Source organism: Leopardus geoffroyi, chromosome C3, assembly GCF_018350155.1.
Source record: "Leopardus geoffroyi isolate Oge1 chromosome C3, O.geoffroyi_Oge1_pat1.0, whole genome shotgun sequence".
Classification (NCBI taxonomy): domain Eukaryota; kingdom Metazoa; phylum Chordata; class Mammalia; order Carnivora; family Felidae; genus Leopardus; species Leopardus geoffroyi.
In genome coordinates this window covers 15,970,196-15,991,916 of record NC_059338.1, presented here as the reverse complement: position 1 = coordinate 15,991,916, position 21,721 = coordinate 15,970,196, and the positions used below count along the sequence as shown (strand labels likewise).

The 21,721-nt window shown below is 37.4% G+C and overlaps 1 protein-coding gene across 3 annotated transcripts in view; it reads right to left on the bottom strand.

The window, feature by feature from the left end:
* Window positions 1–21,721, bottom strand: part of USH2A (usherin) — a 742,577-nt gene that overhangs the window by 235,327 nt on the left and 485,529 nt on the right. For all 3 annotated transcript variants that reach the window (XM_045455771.1, XM_045455772.1, XM_045455773.1), the window contains exons 41-43: window positions 16,623–17,251; window positions 5,497–5,831; window positions 4,485–4,607 (exon numbers count right to left, since the gene is read on the bottom strand). In XM_045455771.1, coding sequence (XP_045311727.1) covers window positions 4,485–4,607; window positions 5,497–5,831; window positions 16,623–17,251 — 1,087 coding nt within the window. The remainder of the gene's footprint in view (window positions 1–4,484; window positions 4,608–5,496; window positions 5,832–16,622; window positions 17,252–21,721) is intronic.

Genomic DNA, 21,721 nt, shown 5'->3' with positions numbered 1-21,721 from the left:
TTGGAAAAAGATAGCTTGAGGTAAATTTAGAACAATGAAAAAAAAATCTCAATGAGAAATGCACCGTGAATCTAGTACTGTAATGTCAATGTGAAAGAGACACATAGTTGCTCATTTTGAATCAGGTACCTTGCTATGAGATTGCACACCAATACTCACAGAAGTCGGCTTTCATTCTGAGAGTCAACATGGACTCACATTTTGATATTAATGAAGAAAATAATAGGCTCTACCTCATGTTAGTATGCATGGGAGAAGAGTCTTCCCTCCTCTCACCCTCTGTGTGTACAAAGTTAACTTTTACTTAACAGCTACAGCTTAAATATACACTTACACTACAGAAACAGGTGCCATGGAACCGGCCCAATCTTTCCATATTAGCAAAGCAGGACCTGTCAGCTATGTACACTTGATCTTATTGTGAAGGAGGGGAATGAAAAATACATTCTTTAGAATATTATCCCCTAGAACCTACACCCTGTTTTAGGGCTTGAAACATTTCATTTTGGAAGGTTTCAAAAAATTAGAAACTATGTCAGTAAAATAGAAACTTAGATTTTGTGGTATATTTAGCCAAATAATTTAATTTTAAAACACTCGAGTCCAACTGTTCTTTGAAAATAAGATGAATATTTAATTTTGAATACTTTCATTTAAAGATAAGTCAGTTAGTGGATCCTTGAGGAGTCACACGGAGGCCTCTTTTCCGACTGTCATTGTGAAAGAAAACAGACATTTATAAATAATATAAAGGAACAGGAGTTAGAACATACCACCCTTTATAAACTTAATCACAGCTAAGTTATTATAATCTACAAGTCATAATCTGTTATTTCTTATAACTTGTTCTTCCTACATCAAATCCAAAACAAAAAAGGAGGGCATGCCATCACTGTGTTCTTGGTAGTTTTGTTTGATCACTCAGAAAACAAGGCACTGCAAATCATGAGCGTGGGCTGATGCTAACAGTGAAGGAGGTCGCTGCCCCCTTTAAACCCTGTCGGGCTCACCTCAGCAGCATCAGATGATAACAGCATGTTTACCAGGTTTTCCAAGTGATGAAAATGTCAGGGAATCCGAAGTTATGGTTCCCCCAACAACCATAACTTGGCTGTTTTGCACTATTAAGGAAGGAAAGTTAGAAACTGACATGTCATATAAACCTAGAGTTACTTGAGTTTGTCTACACAGAGCAAAATTCAATAATGAGGCAACTTGGATGTGTAAGTCAGACAAAATCACCCCTTACCCAAGATGAACATAAGAACAAAAGAATTTTTGTTTCAACTAAATTATCTAGGTAGTTAGCTCCAAATATTCCATTTGGTACATGGAGATATAAAGGAAAAAAAAAAACTACCAGAATGATTTGAATTTCAGAATATAATAACAATTTAGATAATTGCTATGCTTTCTATAGATCACACACACGTAGCTAACCAGAATATACCACTGACCAAGGGAATTGACCTCAATTTATATTTACACTCACAGATACATCCATAAAGGGATGCCCAGTGAACCTCAAGTTAATTTTACTTTTTATATCAAGAGAAGGTCCATTTTTAAAGCTGATTCTAGATGTAGCTATGGTGATATCAGGTCAAGTTGGGAAGAAACACTCCAATGTTCCACTTATTTATGTATATGTAAGGTAAGAAGGAAATAAGGAATGGTGGAGTCTGAGGTGAATAGGAAATTTCATATTCTTCATAAAGGCATTAGAATTCAATTACGCCCCCCACCCTAAAAACAGCCAGCCAAACAAGTCAGCAAAACAAATCAAAGCCAAAGGGTAGGGTCACTGAAGAGCGGCTAGACAGGTGTGTAACAAAGTGAGCTGAGGGCTCAAGTCCTCTCCTCTGCGATCTGAGAGGCTGCTAGTTTACCAGCAGGGGTGATGAACCCTGACTGCCAGCAGTCAAGGTGGGTAATGGCGACATCTACCAAAAAAGATCACTTCTTAACAGAAAAACAGTCACAGCCCATAGTGCCCACCAGTGGACTAATTTCCAGTTTTCTCTCAGAGTTTTGAGAAAACCCTCCATGGGCTAAAGGGGCCTCTAGCTTTGTTTGGACTTATAAAGGATATAAGGCTAAAAAAAAAATTCTCACAATGTGAAGACACACTCCATTTATTTTTAATATTAAAAAGAAATGCATATTGTTTCTTATCACACACTGCTTACGTGGGTCATATCAATTATTTGAATAAAAAAGAATTTTTTTTTGCTAGTCCTAGCAGAAAGCAAAACAAAACAAAACAAGACAAAACAAAACAAAACAAAACAAAACAAAAAAAAAAAACAGAACAAAAAACCCTTGACATTTAGCATTATGAGGCTAGTCAAAATACCTCCTCAGCACGTTGGTTAGATGTATACTTCCCTTCTAGAAGCAGCTGTCAACAAAGTGGTTATGTCACCTTATGTTTCACTTTAATTTGTGGAGATTTAACTATATTTCTTTTCTTAAATCTTAGATTTGGACCTCTCATTAAAAATTCTTAAAGGCATCACTAAAAATTCAATAATAAATGTTTGACTTTGGTCCAATTCTTTAATAAGTTTTCATTTCTTCTATAAAGAAACATTAACTTTCTGAGATTTATTCTCTTTTTCAGACAAACATCTCATGGCTAAACATCTGACTATAATGTTAAATAGTCAAGTCCTATTTATATTGGAAAATGCTATATTTAAGGCACTTAGAGTTCACAGGTCATAGAAAGCTACTTTTCTATATGATTTCCCTAGGCAGTGTTGGTGACTATGCAGTTCACTGAGATGAAAGCAATTAATACGTGTACAGCCATGTGTGTGATGTGTTTTCCTCCACTAGAGTGTGAGGTCTTTGAAGGCAAGAGTTATGCTGAATTCACTTTTGTTTCTCATCCCCGTGCCTTTCAGCATATAGTAAGCAAGAAGAAATAATTACAGAAAGATGTGGGGTTAAGTGAATAATGAACCCAAAATAGTGGAGAATAGTCTAGTGACCATGATGATTGAGGTGGACTTACAAAAATGGCAACTTCCTGGGGTTCACTCTATTGCTTCATCAGATTTACATGTTGCTTCCCCCCGAGAACCTTAGAATATCTGTAAGGTTTTCCCCACCACAATCCTTTAAGATGGACAGGGGATTTTCCTTGGTTTTATCCATTCTCCAAAGATAATAACACTACAATTAATATTCCTAAGGCACAGAGAAATGAAATAACTCACTGTTTACTGAGTTACTGTCTTCTTTCATTTAACAACCATCCAAGGGCCCACCATGTGCCAGGCAGGATGCTAGGGACTGAGGGTATGGGGGTCACCAAGAGAAAACCCTGCCTCACAGTGGATCTGACGATACAGTGGGGTGTCCAGCCAAGCAGCCAGGCCAGTACATTACAGTGACAATAGTGATATGTGAGGGCGTTTGAAGGATACATGAAAGGGGCAGCTGAGTCAGACCAGCAAGAGTGGGCAGGGAAGCCCACTTTCAGACCAAGATGTGAAGGGTAATCTAGTCAGACAAAAGGGAGAGGACGGCAATGGGGGGAAGGTGAGTTAGCAAGTGGTCCATGTCAGAGGCACTGGAGGTGATGTTCATGAGGCTGGAAGGGAGCCCAGGTGGGGAAGGGGGGCGGGGGAGGCAAGGCCAGAGCTGTAAACAGAGTTCAGGGTAGAGCTAGTCAGTGGGGCATCCAGGAAAATGATTAAGCTGATAGAAAAGTTATTAAAAAAATGTGTCTGAAAAGTGTTCATAAAATCATATTCGCGGGGTTTTTTGTTGTTGTTTTGCTTTTGTTTTTCTTTTGCAATCTGATTGCATTGCTTGGACTCAGCAAAGTTGAGAAGTCATTTAATCCCATCCAATCTCCTCATTTTATAGACAACAAAAGTTAAGCCCAGAGAAAGTAGGTGACTTGCATAAGGTCACAAATCTGGCTCTCCAGCTCAGGGTGACACAGACCCAGATCTGCGGTTCCTCCCACACACTGCTCTCTGCTGACATTGCCTATTTGCCTGTTTCCTGGTTCCTTTGAACCCTTGGTTGAATTCTTCCAAGTCCCAGGTGTGCTAAGTAAATAATTTTTGTGTGGACTGAATCGATTATAACAATTATTTTCCAGAAGTTATAGTAAACATGTTGTAAGTGCCCAGTCATTCCCCCCGTTTCGAATATGCTTGCTATTTCCAAATTCTTCAATTAAGTTTTCATGTCTTGCTGGAGCTGTGATAAAGGCAATAGGTTAAGGCTCCAACATGTACAAGTTCGACTTCAAAAGGCTTATTTTAAGCATACAGTTAAGATGGCAAACATTAAACATGCTGACCGTTGCAGTTCGATGATTAATGCCACAGATAATAACCGAACATGTTTTATTGCACAACTGATAACATGCTCACACAATGAAGACACTAAGATACTTTGAACTATTCAACGTGCCCAAGACTAAATGCCAGCATTTGTTTTTATAGTTTTTGTAATCTCACCTGCTAAGACCCTTATCTTCATAAAACCACTGAGTTCCTGAATAAATATTGTGCCACAGATTTAAATCTTCTGGGGGATTTGATGCAAGTGGTTGCTGGATTTTACGTCTGAGAAGCTCATATCTAAAGCAAAAGACAAGCAGAAACATCAGGATTATCTCAACTAATGTTATTACCAAAATTCAGGTTGTTTCATGGTATGAGTGTCTGGGGTGTGCATGTAAACGCAAAGAAAACATCTTAATTTACAATCACGAAGCTTTTTCCAGATAGTCATTGCCTTCTAGCTCAAGATTCACATATTCAATTATTTTGAAACAATCGGCTACATTCACATTTTACTATTATCAGTAAGAATGATAACATTTTAGATTTCTTCTATTTCAGATTTGCCAAAACTTTATCGCCAGTTTCACACAAAGTAGAAATACAAAATGCTTGTAAAGGTAATGATTTCCTAAGACTTCAACCCATCAGGGCTTTATAAATAATGATAATATTATCAACTTGCTGCTCTTGGCTAAGTGTCAAGTGTAGGCTGTTAAAAAGCTATTTCAGAATCACATACTTCCCTTTCATCTTATCTATGTCCCTGACCACATTCTTTACAAGTTTCCAGATAATAATACCATGCCAAGGAACTACTGTGCTAGCTTTGGAATTTTGAGGCATATTTGTGTAAATGTATTATTTAGAACATGCATCAAATTTGCCTAACATATAATTAAAATCTATTCTGAAAATCAAGAGAAGGATCACATCAAAGATTGTTAGACAACAGTGATTGTTGTTTCAAGGGGTTTTAGAGCTTCACAAAATTATATTTTGATCTTGATGAACTTCTATGGCTCTATATAAGTCAAGATATGCAATATGAAATTGTATTCAAGTTACGAGTGGGGACATCCAATCAGGAATTAGTTCTGCATTCGTACATGAGTAAAAGTCTCTTTCCTTCCCTCCTTGAGACAAGACCGTAATAGAATCCAAAAGCACAGTCACTTTCTCTTACCTCAAATCGGGTCCGTTTGGTCTGGATGGTGGCTGCCATGAAATCCCAACATATGATTCACTTAGTGGAATCGCCAACAACGGGTTAATGCCCTGAGGTAGGGTGGGGTGGGTGGTAACATGGGTAGGTAAACTCTCTGTGCACCCTCCTAGGTACCCGTTACCTCCTGAACAAGCCACAATGGTGACAGAATAATTAGTGAAGGGAATCAGATGAGTAATTACTTGACTTAACACTGAGGAAGTAACATTGGTTATTGTGATGTGAGGGTCAGGCATGCGGATCTCATAGCTAAGCATGTCTCCATTTTGGATGAGTGGGGGTTTCCAAGTGACCTGAAAGAAAAGATAAATTTAGAATCAGTGTGACAACACAGGAACAGAGCAAGTGAACTTCACAAGGCCTAGAATTTTGCTCTGTCTTGTTTTCACTTAAGTCACTTTCTAAATGCCTCCTTTCGACTTAGCCTTTTGCACTAGACAGTAATGAAGGGTTTGGGATCAATTAGCAGTACACCAGGAACCAAATGAAATGCTGTTTCCTGGGTTTAGCTTTTAGTCGTGATACTTTCTAGGACTGTCAGACTAATACACACCTTGGCGATTCATCTCCACTGTGGGTGTTCTAAAGGACACAGAGCACACACATGGAGAAAATTCACACATCCACATGCATCAATGGGGCAGCGGCAGGATTTGACAGTTTTCTTGTTTACAGCTCAATTAAATGAAATATCAGAACTCCCTGCTTTGCATTGTTAGTGTGTACTCTAAATATGTAACTACCCTCTTTTTCTTTCTTTCTTTTTTTCCCTTTTTGGACTATGGGGGTGGACGACCATTCTTTGCATTTTCTGAGGATGCACAGTTGAGTTCCTGAATCTCAAGTGTGCATAATGCAAAAAGTAAAGCAATAGCAACTTCTATTGTCAAAGACAAGAGATAAGCTTTTAAAATGGCAAGCAAAGGATGATCCTATTTAACTAACACATGGACCTCAGCGTGAGAAAGAAAGAAACATTGTGTGATGGGATACTACATTGTTTAATATTCCTTTTACTTTTTTTTTTTTTTTTTTTTTGGCTAAATTTTGTAAGGCTGTAGTGGTAGCACACTCATGCTTTGAAGGTAAAAGAGCCCTAATAAAATGTACATAGGCCATTAAAAAAATCACTTTTTTACATACTATTCTGGTTCATCTCTCATCATTGCCTTGCAATGTTCCTTAAAGTTTAGAGTACGTATTTCATCTCCTAAATAGACTATGCTTCTGGATGGCAGGGCCTAAATTGTATACCCATTTAACGTCATGCACGCAGAGATGGAGAATTATATTCTTTTCCTTAGCATACAGTTATTTTGAAAATTTAAAAGACAGATTTCCACAGAGTAATATGTAATGATATCCACATTTGTAACCCTATACAAAATCAAAGTCAGAAAGAAGTAATAGAAAAATTCGAATAGAGAAGAATTCACCAACATTTTCTATCTTAAATCAAAGAGAAAACAATTTCCTCCAGAAGGAATATCACCTGAGATTTCCAGAGGGCATTCTTACTGGTAAGTGGCAGCAAAGTGGGCTCCCGCCACATGTCAGTGGGCTAGTTGCTTGCTCATTGCTGTCCTCATTTAGAATTAACAGTGGCCCAATACCTACTCAGATTTTACTACATGGTTTGAAATCATGGCTAATTTGAAAAACTTCTTCTTGGAGTGGTCCACACTGTTTTTGGGTGGAAAGAAGTTTTAAATGTGTACCTTATGAGCATAGCAGATTTGTCTGGATGTAGAGAACATCAAAGAAACCTAAAGAGCAAAGGTTGTAGAAGAGACATAGGATTCTATTTGTTTTGTAGGTGCAGTGCTCTGTGGATTCAAAAAATGAGTCAAGGTCAAACTCAGGGGACTTCTTGATGCTTGTAACGTAAATGAAAAATGGAAGGGTTATGACAGCTAAATTCAACCTGACTGATACGTGGAATACCACTTTTTTTTTTTTTTTTTGCCTCTCGAGCCAGAACATTCTGAGTTCAGGTCAAGGTTTGGCAGCACTTGAAAGAATTAAAACTTAGGAGATCGTCTGTCTGTGCAGTTGAGCTAACAGTGAATTGATTTGGAAGTTGGTATTCAGACTGAGAAAAAGCACTCATAAGATAAAACTTGAATAAGATACCCAGAAGAGATTAAAAGATTTGATGTAATGTTTCTGAAGACAGTCATTTGAAGATCTTTGGGGAAAAAAAATCCCTATTTTCTATACTATAAATGTTTACATCTGAAAATTACCTATTTTTCTCATTTAAAAACTACAGAGTTAGGAAAAAAAACTCTTTTTGACAGTAGTGAGTTGGAAGACATGAATGCACTTCTACAGAAATTTTCAGAAGGGCTTTTATGTGAAGAAGACCATTGTTCTCATAGTTGGTAAGCTAACAGAAAGGGTTTCTAACTTGGTTACCTTCCTGAAAATATTCCAGAGCCATTATTAAAAATAAATGCATTCAAGATTTTTAAGTAGCCAGCTACCTACATATTCTATTCTATTCTTTCCTATGCTCAAGATCACATTTACTACAGTGCAGGCAAAAATGTATGAGACTGAAATTATCAGTCTGCTTAATTTCCCATGTTTTTTTTTTTTTTTAAGTATCCATTGTCTACAGGAAGGATTATGAAATATTGTTGCATCTCAGAAAACCCAGATCAAAGAGCATGTTCCTGGCCTGAATAAACAAGAGATGCACTCTCTAAAACAAGAATTTTACACTGAAATCTTTTACATAGAATTATAGTCTCTTACTAGAAATATAATGTTTATTTCAGAGATGCCCTGACTACCATAATTATTTATTTTAGTTGAGTGGTACATAATTGTTTAGATTTCCATTTTTCTGTTTAGTTATTATTTTTCAGAAAAAAAGAACAGGTGGGTAGCTGGTTAAGTGTTTAAGGAGCAACTGACTTGAACCAACTCTTTCAGATCCCTGAAGAGTAGCTCCCCTTAAAGAATCAAGGCACCTCCAGGGTGCCTGGGTGGCTCAGGTGGTTGAGCATCTGACTCTTGATCTTGGCTCAGGTCACGATCTCATGGTTGTGGGATAGAGCCCTGCATTGGAGCCTCAGTGTGGAGCCTGCTTGAGATTCTCTCTCTCTCCCTCTGCCCCTCTCCCCTGCTCTCTCTCTAAAGTAAAATAAAATAAAAAGATTAAAATTAAAATTAAAAAAAAATAATTAAGGCACCTCCAAAGATCCCTACTGTAAGCAAAAATTTATGAATGCAGGTCAGTTGATTGGCCTCTGGCCTGAAAAAGTAACACAAATGAATATTGTAACTTTCTTCCTTTTTTAACTCCATCAAACTATATTTAAGAATTTTATGAAGATTCATGAAGATTGACATAATGGGTTGAGAATGGGTTCAGAATCAATGTCCCTGATTGGTGATCCAGACTACTCAACTGAAGCTGTGAGACTTTGAGCAAAATACTTACCATATCTGAGCCTCAGTTTCCTCCATGTCTAATGTGAAGAGACCATCTTTGCCTTCATGTCTATATACGATTGCATAATTCTAGCACTAGTTCATACAACGTGTGAGTGTACAAGGACCAAGGGTGTGGACCATTTGACTCCATATAACAATTCCTCTTGACAACAGACTCCCCGGCAAAGCTTCTCTTACAGAACAAGGTGTATAATAAGTATTTGTTGAAATAAACTTAAATTTCTCTTTCAGAATATCATCCTTTTCTTTTAAACTTACATAAATTTGTACACTTTCTCTCATGGCAAGATACAAATCTAATATCTTAAATGAAAACCTACTGTTAAGGTACATATGAAAAGTGGGGTGTGGCCCTTTACCTCTGCCTCGTCCCATGACCTCTCCACGGCAGGCTACCCTCCTAAATTGAACAGGTACTATCTTGGGATATAGTGTTTCATACTTTCTGGTATGCTCAGATAAGCAAAGCAAATATACCCACATATATGGAAGCTGTCGCTCTTTAATTTTTTTTTACCAAAAAAAGGTTTATTCTATTCCTACTGACCTGTAACTTAATTTTTACACTTAACAATAGACTACAGGCATATTCGTTTTTGTTTTTTGTTTTTTGCTATTACATAATACTCCTTTCATGATTGAAAACAAATTATTCACTTTTTATCCTATTGACATTTCTCTACTGCTAAAAACAATACGTTAAAATGTATATATACATATCATTGTATTTATTTTTATTGGATAGGTTAGCAAGAATTGCTATGCCAAAGGTGCATTATGTTTAATTTTAATGATTATTGATGGATTACTTTCTGAAAGGTTGAGGTAATTCACTTTATTACAGAAAATGAAAGAAAGTGTTCATGATCTGTATCCTCATAAACTATTAAAACTACCACTCTTTTTAGTTTGTGCTTATGTATTACTTATTATTTTACTTAGTTCTTAATTATTACTTAATTATTTCTCCAATTAGTTTGCATTCTCTTTGCTTTTTTGTGAGCTATAAATATTTCCAAATATTATTGACACTTTACATATCTTCCTTCCTCTTTAAATTATCCATATTTTATACATTATTTTCTATTGAATTGTCTTTTAATCATAAATTGTTAAAAAATTAATTATTAGAAGTTCTTTCTATAAGACATGAATAGATACTTTTCCTTTTTTTAAAAATTTTTTTTAGTGTTTACTTATTTTTGAGAGAGAGAGAGAGTGCGAGCAAGAGAGCGGCAGAGAGAGAAGGAGACTCAGAATCCGAAACAGGCTCCAGGCTCTGAGCTGTCAGCACAGAGTCCTATGCGGGGCTCGAACCCACGAACCATGAGACCATGACCTGAGCAGAAGTCAGACGCTTAACTGACTGAGCTACCCAGGCACCCCTGAATAGACACTTTTCCAAAGGAGACATCCAGATGGCAAACAGATATATGAAAAGAGGCTCAACATCACTCATTATCAGGGAAATATAAATCGAAACCACGTTGAGATACCATCTCATGCCAGTCAGAATGGCTAAAAGTAACACCTCAGGAAACAACACATGCTGGTGAGGTTGTGGAAAAAGGGGAACTCTCTTGCACTGTTGGTGGGAATGCAAACTGATGCAGCCACTCTGTAAAACAGGGTGGAGGTTTCTCAAAAAAATTAAAAATAGAACTACCCTACAACCCAGCAATAGCACCACTTTTGGAATTTATCCAAATGTAACAGGAGTGTGATTCAAAGGGGCACATGGCCTGCAATGTTTATAGCAGTGCTAGCAACAATAGTCAAATTATGGAAAGAGCCTAAATGTCCATCAACTGATGAATGAATAAAGAAGATGTGGTGTATATATATATGTACATACATATACACACAATGGAATACTACTCGGCAATGAAAAAGATTGAAATCTTGCCATTTGCAACAACATGGATGGAAATGGAGGGTATTAAACTAAGAGAAATAGTCAGTCAGAGAAGGACAGATATCATATGTTTTCACTCATATGTGGAATTTGAGAAACTTAACAGAAGACCATGGGGGAAGGGAAGGAAATAAGTTACAAACAGAGAGGGAGGCAAACCATAAGAGACTCTTAAATACAGAGAACAAACTGAGGGTTGATGGGGTGGGGGGTTGTGGGGATGGGGAGGTAAGCGATGGGCATTGAGGAGGGCACTTGTTGGGATGAGCACTGGGTATTGTATATAAGTGATGACACAGGAATCTACTCCTGAAGCCAAGACTACACTGTATGTTAGCTAAATTGACAATAAATTAAAAATAAATAAATAAATAAATAAATAAATAAATAAGAAGAAGTTCCTTCTATGTTATGGGGAAATAATCTATTATTCTATAATGTGTGTTACAGATTTTTCCCAATCTACCTCTTGGAGTTTAACTTTTTTTTTTTTTTAATGTTTATTTATTTTGAGAGAGAGAGAGAGTGTGGTTGGGGGAGGAGGGGCAGAGACAGAGAGAGGGAAAAAGAGAGTCTCAAGCATGTTCTGTGCTGCCAGTGCAGAGCCTGATGCAGGACTTGATTTCACAATTCGTAAGGTCATGACCTGAGCTGAAATCAAGAGTTGGTCGCTTAACTGACTGAGCCACTGAGGGACCCACTTTTTTTTTTTTTTTTTGGTGAGGGGGAGTCTTATGGCTTGTAGGAAACAAATTATTTTCTAGTTAAATATAACTGTATTTTCTTTTAAGACTTCTGAGTTTCTTTCTTTCTTTCTTTTTTCTTTAGAAAGAGCCCCCTCATCTTTAGATTATATGGAATTTTTCTTATTTTTTAAGATTTCTATTTTTAACGTTAAATTTTAAATTTAATTTTAATTTACTTACGATATAATGGAAAGATCTTTTTTTTTCTTATACATGGACTGTCAGCCAGTATCACTTTTGAAGCAAACCATTATTTCCCAGTGAAATAAAATGTTTCTTCTACAATAACTCAAGTTCCCATGTATACCTGTATCTGTGTCTAAAGTCTAGTCTGCTCCAATGATCATTTGTCTATTGTTATGCCAACACCATACTATTGTCATTTAGTAGCTTTATAATAAGTGTAAATACTGAAGAAGATGTCACCTCAGTATACTTTTCTTCCATAACTTTCTAGAATATTTCAACTATTTAGTCTTCTTTATATAATTAAAGATCATTTTATCCAATTTGAAACAAAACATTATTGGCATTCTGATTTTGAATGATGTTAGGTGTATATGTCAATCCTAGAAGGACTGACATGTTGTGGAATTAACTCCTTCCATTTAGGAAGACAGCACGTTCTCCATTTGCTGTAGTGAGAAGTTGGGAACAGCATGTGCTCTTGGAACCACCATGGTGGGTAAGGCGGCTCTTCTCTGTATGTAATCTTAAGCAGGTTACTTAATCTCTCAATTCTCAGTTTTCCTTCCTTCCTGTGAAATGGGGATAATAATAGTGTCTATCTGAGAGGGTGGGTTAAGGACTAAATGAGAGCAATTCCTGGAACTTAATATGAACTCAATAAATAGTAGTCATCATTATTTTGTTTTCTTCCATAAGATGTTATATAGAGATACATTTTATGGTTTGATTTAAGCAGACATCGAAGACTGGAATACTTCACAATTAGGTGATAATGGTGATGAAGACTCAACTCTCTTCACTTTGGGTTCTTATCAGATTTGTTTGTAAATGAGCAACATTAAGAGTACACACCCAAGTAACACAGTGAGCAGACACAATCTGGAGGGCACTATTGCTTCTTGTGACACGCACAACACAGCTGGTCCTTCAGTGGTCTGAGCCCAGCAAGGACTCTACTACATGAAGACTGAGAACTGCAGGACTGTTGTCTTTTATTCTGCTTTAGCTGTGGAAGGTGCGGCTGCACCCACGTCATCGCATTCAAGGAAGTTTGTTCATGACATCACATCATTACACAACTTAGTTATTCTTTTATTTATTTATTTTTTTGAGTAGGCTTCATGCCCAGCATGGAGCCCAACACAGGACTTGAACTCAGGACTCTGAGATCAAGACCTAAGCTGAGATCGAGAGTTGGATGTTTAATTGACTGAGCCACCCACGTGCCCCACAACTTAGTTATTTTTATGTTTTTTTTTATTAGTCCTGTATCATACTTAAGACTTAGTGAGTGCAGCAATCTTATAAATCTTTTGCTCTTATAAAGTAAAAAGAATTGTGTCTTAATCACCAGCAGTCTTATAAGTCAACTTTATCAAAATCTGATTTTACATTGAAGTTTTCCTAGAAAAGGCTGCTGAACTTTACAAATCCTTTTTCTGTATCTATTGATAAAAATATATGATCTTTTTTCTTTGATTAGTTGATTAAGAAGTATGTTGATAGATGTCCTGATTTTGAACCATTCTGATATTTTTGGAGTCAAGCCAAATTTGTCCTGGCATGCCATTCTTTTAATATATTCCTTAATTCAATTTGCTAATATTTTATTGAGAAGTTTTGGATGTATATTCATATATGAAATTAATCTATAGATTACTGAACTATCTTTTTCAAGTATTGGTACAGCATTTTTACCAACTTTATAAAATGCAATAAATGTTCTTAAGTGATTAAATACCAAATAAAAGTGCATGGTTTTCATTTTTTAAATAACTTTTAAAAAATGTTTATTTATTTTGAGAGAGAGAGAGAGTGAGGCCAGGGCAGAGAGAGAGAGAAACTCAAGCAGGCTCCACCCTGTGTGTAGCCCAGCTCAGGGTTCCGTCTCGTGAATGGTGAGATCATGACGTGAGCCAAAATCAAAGAGGCTGACGCTTAACCAACTGAGCCACCCGGGCATCCCTAACAGTTTTAACTTTTTCAGATAACCTCTGTGACATCATATATTAGTTCTTTTCTTTATAATCAAACAATCAAATACAATGTTAAGAATTTGATTTGGGGGGTGCCTGGATGGCTCAGTAAGTTAAATGTACGACTCTTGATTTCAGCTCAGGTCATGATCTCACAGTCATGGGATCAAGCCCCATGTCTGGCTCAGAATGGAACATGGACCCTGCTTGGGATGCTCTCTCTCTCTCTCTCTCTCTCTCTCTCTATCTCTGTCTTACTCTCTCCCCTTCCTCACTTGCACACATGCTCTCTGTCTCAAGATACATAAAAAAACGTAAAAAATATGATTTTGATATGCAGTGTGGTCTACAATTTTCCCTTCTTTAAGCTCAAATCTATGCCAAGTCATACCACACCTTTTTACACTTATTACTATGTTACCTTGTTTTCTAGTTGGCTGAAGTGGGTGGAGTTTCCCTTGCTTTTCTGCTTAGACCGTGACTTCTCACTGGCAGCACGGTGTAGCAGTGAACAGAACACATGGTACAACACGGCAAGAACTGAGGAGAAATACCAATCCATTCCTGTTCTACCCCATCCTATAGGCTGGTGTTCTTTCTTCTTAATCTGTTTTTTTTTTTCCTTCTCCTAAGTCCTTGTCACTCTGGGAATGCCAATATTTATTTGTGTAGTTCTGTCTAAAATGCAAGCTCCGTGATAGTAGGGATTCTGTTTTGGTCTCTGGTGTATTCTCAGTACTAAAATAGGCACTCATGCAGGTGCGTTATTGCTCAATAAACGTTAGCAGAATTGAAGCTATTATTAGTGCTGTTGCTGTTGGTATTATCAAAAATTTCTTTCACCTAATACTCAGAATGACTCTCCGTGGTAAATGGTGAATGAATTTCTTAACCAGTGTACTAATGATGATACTTCTCATTAAGATTTTATGTATATGCCATTTTAACTTTTAAATATATTTTACAAAAAGAAATCACTGTATTGCAGTCACATGCCTTTGTGTACCAGATAAGCCACATCACCAGAAGATGTACTTTGGCAATCTTAAGATCTTCCTGAATATAACGTGAGTCAATAATACTGAAGCACAAATATGTCGTTTTAATATTTAAATACATATCATCCTATACTAGATTTAGTTGACTATTCCTAAAGCATCTCTTCACGGTTACCTTTTGATTTTCTAGTTGCAAATAAAATAAGAATTAATAAAAGGTGTGATTTTTTTAAAATTAGCATTAATATGCAGTGGCCATATATTTCAGGTACCTATATAGAGACTTTTAGATTCCTGACCTGGTCAGCATGAGCCTGGGAAATTCAGCTTCCTAGCCAAGCTAAATAAATTTAACTCTAACAAGTGGACAAGCCATGTACGTTATTCCATTCCTGGATAAGGTTACAAAATCAAAAGTTGGAATAAAAAAAAAAAAGAAGAAAAAGCCAGGCCACTAGTTTTGGATACCTTTGATCATTATCTACATACACTGAATCAAGTAGCCTTGTGCATGGAGACATTATTCTTCTGAAAATATTTATTCTTTTTAAAGATCTGACTAGTTATTAAACTTTTGTTATAAAGAATCCAGAAAAACGTCCATTTCATAGCTTTGCCTTTGAGAAGGGACAGTGTTTATGTTGCATTATATTGATTGGTAATGCTACTGACATCGTGCAAAATTCCCTCAGGATTATAACAAAAAGTTGTTTCTGGAATGATTAATAACTCTAGGTTTGTTTGGGATTTTGTTTTGTTGTCTTGTTTTTCTTTTGAATGAAGAACAACTCCTAAGGTTGCTCAATTCATATAATAAACATAGTATATCATATACTTCAAATTAATTTCCTTTTTAGCATATTATCAACAGAATTCTACACACATTTGATATTGCTTTGACCGTGATATTGCTTGGACCAGCCTCTTCTTGAAACTAAAAAAGGCTTTTCCAAATAGATTTTAGTTTGTAGGTCAAATTAAATTTCTTCAACAATTTACACTATTTAGCAACACCTAGTGTTTGCTTTTGGTGGGGGGGAGAGAGAACACACAACATAGATCCAAGGAATAATCTCAACAGATGAACTTTGCTGTTATGCAAATATCCTTTGTTTTGTGCTCTGGTGAGCAAGCTACTGTACCAATGCTTTTGGCAGTGGTACAAGACTGAATCCATGGAAGCGTGTGTGTATTTACACAAAAGAGGCTTCTAAGCTACAGAACTCCCTCCTGTTTGGTTACACTAATTTCCCTTGAATGAAGTTTGTATGCAAGCCAAAACAATGGTAGTTATCCTGTCCTCTAGAGTTCATTCCCAGTAGAATGAAGTGAATAATTGAACACTTTCTAGATAGCCCAGGAATGCGCTATTTTTATTCCTTTCCCCATCATTTTGATTCTTTGATCATTAAAAAAAATCAGAATATGGATAATTGGAACTTTTGTTAGCATGCTAATCCATTCCTCCGCATTTCCTCATCTCTTCTCATTTTCTGATCTATTTAAATCTGACGTGGTGGTTAAGCTAAGCATCCCATTGTGGCATTCAAAGTATTTCAGGTGTGTGAGGCAAATGGAAGCATCTCGACAATATAATTAAGGGGATACAGGGAGAAATGAAAAACTGACATCGAATTCAAGATAGTTTGGGCCAAAGGCCAAAACCCAGTTTTTTCAGTGAATGCCTAAAATGGCAAATGTATGCGTTTTGTCAGTAGATGGCTCTGTTCAACACGGAGTCAATCCAGGGTAAATTCCTAAGTCTGCAAAGGAGACAGAACACTCCGTGTCTTACCTCAGCTGAATCAGGTCCTAGCACATGCACCACAGGTGGCTGTACCCCAGCAGGTCGTGAGGGTCTTGTGGTCACTGCTACCCAATCACTGCCGTTCGTACCTCCATTAAGAGTGCTCATCAGTACCCTGTACTCATATTTTGTCCATGGGCTGAGAGCAGAAGTCTTGTCAATAAACCTCATGGAATGACTTCTTGGGAGAGTCACCAGGGTAGTAACTTCTTCCTCCCCTTGGGCTCTTCTGTCAATTGTGAAGTTCTCCACTAAACCGTTGGGGTGAGTAGGAGGTTGCCAAGATATAATCACAGATGTTGGGGTATCAGAGAACAACTCTGGACTTGGGATACCTTCTGGTGCATCTGGGAGTGTCCAGACAGTCTGGGACTCTGGTGAGAGGGAACACCCTTTTGAAGTACAGGCTTCCACTTGAAACTTATAGGCAGTATATGGGCGTAAATGGATCACCGTGCAATTAGTGACATTTCCAGAAGTTTTCCGGTAGAGATGACCGTGTTGGTAAATGTTATAATGGGTAATGACCCCATTGCACTTTAAAGGATGTTGCCAGATGACTGACATCGTTCTTGACTTCACGTCCAGAAGAACTGGAGGGTCCATTGGTCCAGGTTCTATAAAGTAGAATAAATTCAAGAAGTGATATCTCTCGGAAACTTCCCACAGCTTCTCAAAATGAAGTTAAAATACCCCTCCTACCAAGGTATGAAATTCGTCAATTGGCAAAGGCCAATTAATAAATAAATAAATGTCATAAAGACAGGAACCATGACTGCTCATAAGTGTGCAAGATGTACTCATTGGATACTGCTGAACTAAACTGTCATTTTCCTTTCTAAGATAACTTCACTAAAATCATTTCTCTGTATTAAAGCTAATGATTAAAAATATCAGGAGGGCTTTTCTGAAATACAGATATTATTAGAGAAATATACAAGAGGGCTATGGTAAGCAAAGTTCCAGCTTCACCACATTTTTCTAGAGCCCCAGTAACTAATTATAATCAATAACACTATCATAACAAACCTGCGTATTTTACAGCCCGGTAAAATCCTTCAGCATCTCTCATTATATATTCCATATTATACCTAGTTCTGTTTATCATTCTAATCCATGTTTTGCAATTTATCTACTCCCTGTTAATATTATAGGTGATTTTTTACTGTGACTGTGACAGAAGCTGCCGATTTAGCTCTTTCACCTACTGATAAATAAACAATGCACAGATCTGACCTTTAGGTTAACAGGTTTTATGCTTGCTCTACTCAGCACTCTAACTGATTCAATTATCATAAAGGTTCAGGAGGCTCCATGAATACTGAAAAAGGCCCACCATATGCCTGCCTAGGTGTTGTGGAACAGCAAATATCCTGCAGCCCTCCAGAGAAATTCCTTAATTGTAAATAATTTCACCATGCGACACAATCAAGTCACCTTGAATGCAAACCCCTCAGCCTGCGGAGGCAAAGTGTTATTTAAGCTTTACTGGGCTGCGTTAAATTCTGCAATTTGAAGGGCTGTTAAGTTTTTCAATTGAAATTTCATTTAAAATGCAGGTGCTTTTTATTATATGGAGGCTTTACTGCTCTCTAGGTACAAGCAAGAACATGGTGCAATAACACAAATCTGGCTCAATCACTGATCAGTAACAGCTGTAATTCCAGAACATTTAGCATTCTTATAAACCACGGCCTGAAATCTATAAATTGCTACAACAGATCAAGAAAATACTATATCCCCCTTTTCTGCCCACAGCAATTTTGACATTTATGAGATTTTTCTGTGAACATTAGATTTTATGGAAAATCTTTAGAGAAGATATACTTGGATTTAGTAATTGTTTAAAACAGCGTTGATTATGTGAGTGTGTGGACGTGATTCGGTGTTACACCCAAGGTTTAAATGTGAAATGCAACCACTGCTTCTCACAGTCAGCGACTACAGTAATAGCTGGTCATGTGAGCGTCCATAGGAACGCACTTTCGCACAACACGATCCACGTATTTGTCACCAACCGGACTGATGGTAGGGTCATAATTACTTTTTTGAGAGGAAAGCCGTTGTACAATGTGCTAACCCTGAAATCAAGCCATTTCTGACCATTTGGCAATGCACCCGATTTGAGGAGAAAAATCCTGAAAGTACAGTGATTTTGATATGGATCGCATTTTCCGTGTGAGTCTGTTGTCAACTTTCTCTTTAAAGCTTTCTTAAAACCACTGTGACCTTTCTTACTTTTGATCTCAGATACATAGTAGCAGCCCCAATTACTATATCAAAACAGGGATACAGATCCTTTTTTTATTCATGCTGGCCATCCAGATTTAGCTAAGAAGAAACAAGCGTGAGTCTCACAAGATGCCAATGTCGTTTTGGAACACCAGATCCTCTGAGATCAGGGTCCATAAAATCAGTGGCGGAGATTGAAGCCTTTATTGTCTTACCCTATGTCACCACCGCCCTCTAAAAAAGAATGATATACATTTAAGAATCAGAATCATTTCCATTCGAGTTTTCAGCAGGGTCTTGCTTAATTAATTATGTCTCATTTGTACACTATCAAACTGTGAGCTTCTTCAGGAAAAAGGAGCAGCAATGACACAGTTTGTTCTCTGTTATGATGGGGATAAGCCTTTTATTTCTCCCGAATCGGATGATAGTTTTATAGGTGAAACATCTACGGTAATGAGATGAACTGGCACTTTAAGCCCTCACAGAGCACGAGCTTTCCTTAAAGATGATCTCTTATCTTGGGAAAGACGAGATGTTCAATTTCAATTTCATGATTTTTTTTCCCCTTAAAAGCCAGCATACATTTTATTAGCTTCCCGCTCTAGCTGAGTAGGCTCCCTGCTCTTGTTGCACGAAGGGTCCTTAAACTTGTGTGATTCAGGAGAGGAAGCTGAAAGCAGCCTCATTAGCTCCTTTGGCCGGGGAAGTGTTAAAACCTGACTCCCGGCACTCTTCCAATTTAGTGCTTTCAAATGATAAGCCGAATCATCTAATTCTATATACAAATCAACTGGCATGCTACTGCATGGTGGAAAGGGTCACCACAATTATGTAAAACATGAGTAATAACTGTAATTGGGGTAGTTTGCTAATACAATAAAAAGCTCTGAACATGAGGAAAGTTATGCTCACAGCAGTAGCTATCACTTTCTAAAGTAAGAATTCATGGATGAAATGACATGAAAAAGATGGTTATAAAATTTTAATGGAATGATAAAAGGCAAAAGTCAGCCTCTCAGCTGAATTCTTAAAATCCCTATATATCACAATCAGCTCCTTAACTGTAAAATCAATGTGGAGTATAACATGTTGTCAATGCGGCTGTCACTGGAGGGGAGACTGGGAAGTATGACAGCCACACAGCTCAACTGGCCAGTGATGAAAATACAACTGTACAGCCCTCTCCGTGGGTGTAATTGTTTAGAGAACTCCCCCCACCCCCGCCGGAGGTGGGAACGGGAGCATCCTTTCTGTTCAGATCACTGATTCATGTTTCAGGCCATTTCATTACAGCATTAATAACAGAAAGTAGTTTCATTTTGGCAAATGAAATTATCTTTTATGGGAAACTATTTTGCTCATCAGCTTCAAAAGTTCAGACGCAGCCTAAAATAGAGCCATAAAATTGTTAACAGAGGGGTCTGCTTATTTATTTTCATAGTCAGGTGTGCGAACTGGGAAGGGTGTGGGCGCACATGCACGCGCATGTGGATGTGTGTGTGCGTAGGCATAAACGGTCTGAATGACTCACGCTTTTGGTGTGTATATAACTTCCAGTGGTTTCCATGGGCCTCCTACGCTCGTTCGCTATTAGCGTTAACCCACGGAGCGCTCGGTTTTCCTGTTATGTTCTCATTATTGCCCTAGTGAAGCAACTTCTAGTTAAAAACTCAGTTTAAAAGCTCTTTTCAGTAACATTAACTCCACACAAGAATATCCCCCAAATTTGCCCATGAATTAACATGCAAGGTAGCAAATGTATGGATGTATGATTATATAAAGCAATACGTTGTAAGCTAATTGTTAATGTAGGCTTTTGATATTCACTCCTGATAGGTTAGCAGAAGAGTGATGGATTCTAGCTTCTCTTTAATCATGAATTCTTTTACCAATTTATTATTTATACCCCAACTACTTTCCCAAGGGATTCTTGACAGCTCATAAGAAGACTTAAGTGTAATAGGACCAATAAAATAAAGAAATATTAATCTTGTAATGATAAAGGGCACAAGAGTTGTATCCCAAAACAAATATTAAAAATGGGTTACTCTTATTTTGCACAAAAATGAACATGCAGCTTCTTGACAACTGATAAAATAGGAAGTGGGCAGTGAAGCATAGGAATTGTTTAAGAAAGCTTGGTGAAATTGAAAGAATACCATTTGATAGTCTGTAAGGAGGAGAACCAGTACTGGGAAACTCTTTTTCTCCATCTCTCCCATGAGAGAGTGGAGGGAGTGTAGCTTAGGAAGAATGTTTTGATTTCTGAACTGGGGCATGTTTTGGAGTGAATGGCTTTGAATTCTTCTTTGAAAGTTTGGGACAGAAAATCAAAAGTGTCGATGTGAGAATTTATGAAAGCAGAAAAAAAAGTCCTAAAAGAATTGGAGGTTCCAGATTTGGAAGAACAGTATGCCTTACGTACCCAAAAGAGAGCCAAGAGCTCAGGGAGGAAATTGAGGCCGGGTGGATAGATTTTTCATTAATCAGTCCATCCTTTCTAAGGAGTTTCTATTGGTTGCTTTTAGCTTGGGTTCTTAGGATATTAAAATAAGAATGTAAAAATAATAATTAATATTTGCTTTTATTAATTCTGGAAATACAAGAATGTAGGGGGATGGAATCCATGCAACGGAAAACAAAGTATGTAGTGACATGGATACAGAACCATTTTGCTCTCCTAATCAGCAGATTAAATAATTTACTTTCTGGGGCACCTGGCTGGCTCAGCTGGTTAAGTGTCTGACCCTTGGTTTCGGCTCAGGTCATGATCTCACAGCTCCTGGGCTCAAGCCCCGCATTGAACTCTGTGCTGACAGGGCTGAGCCTGCATGAAATTCTCTGTCTCCCTC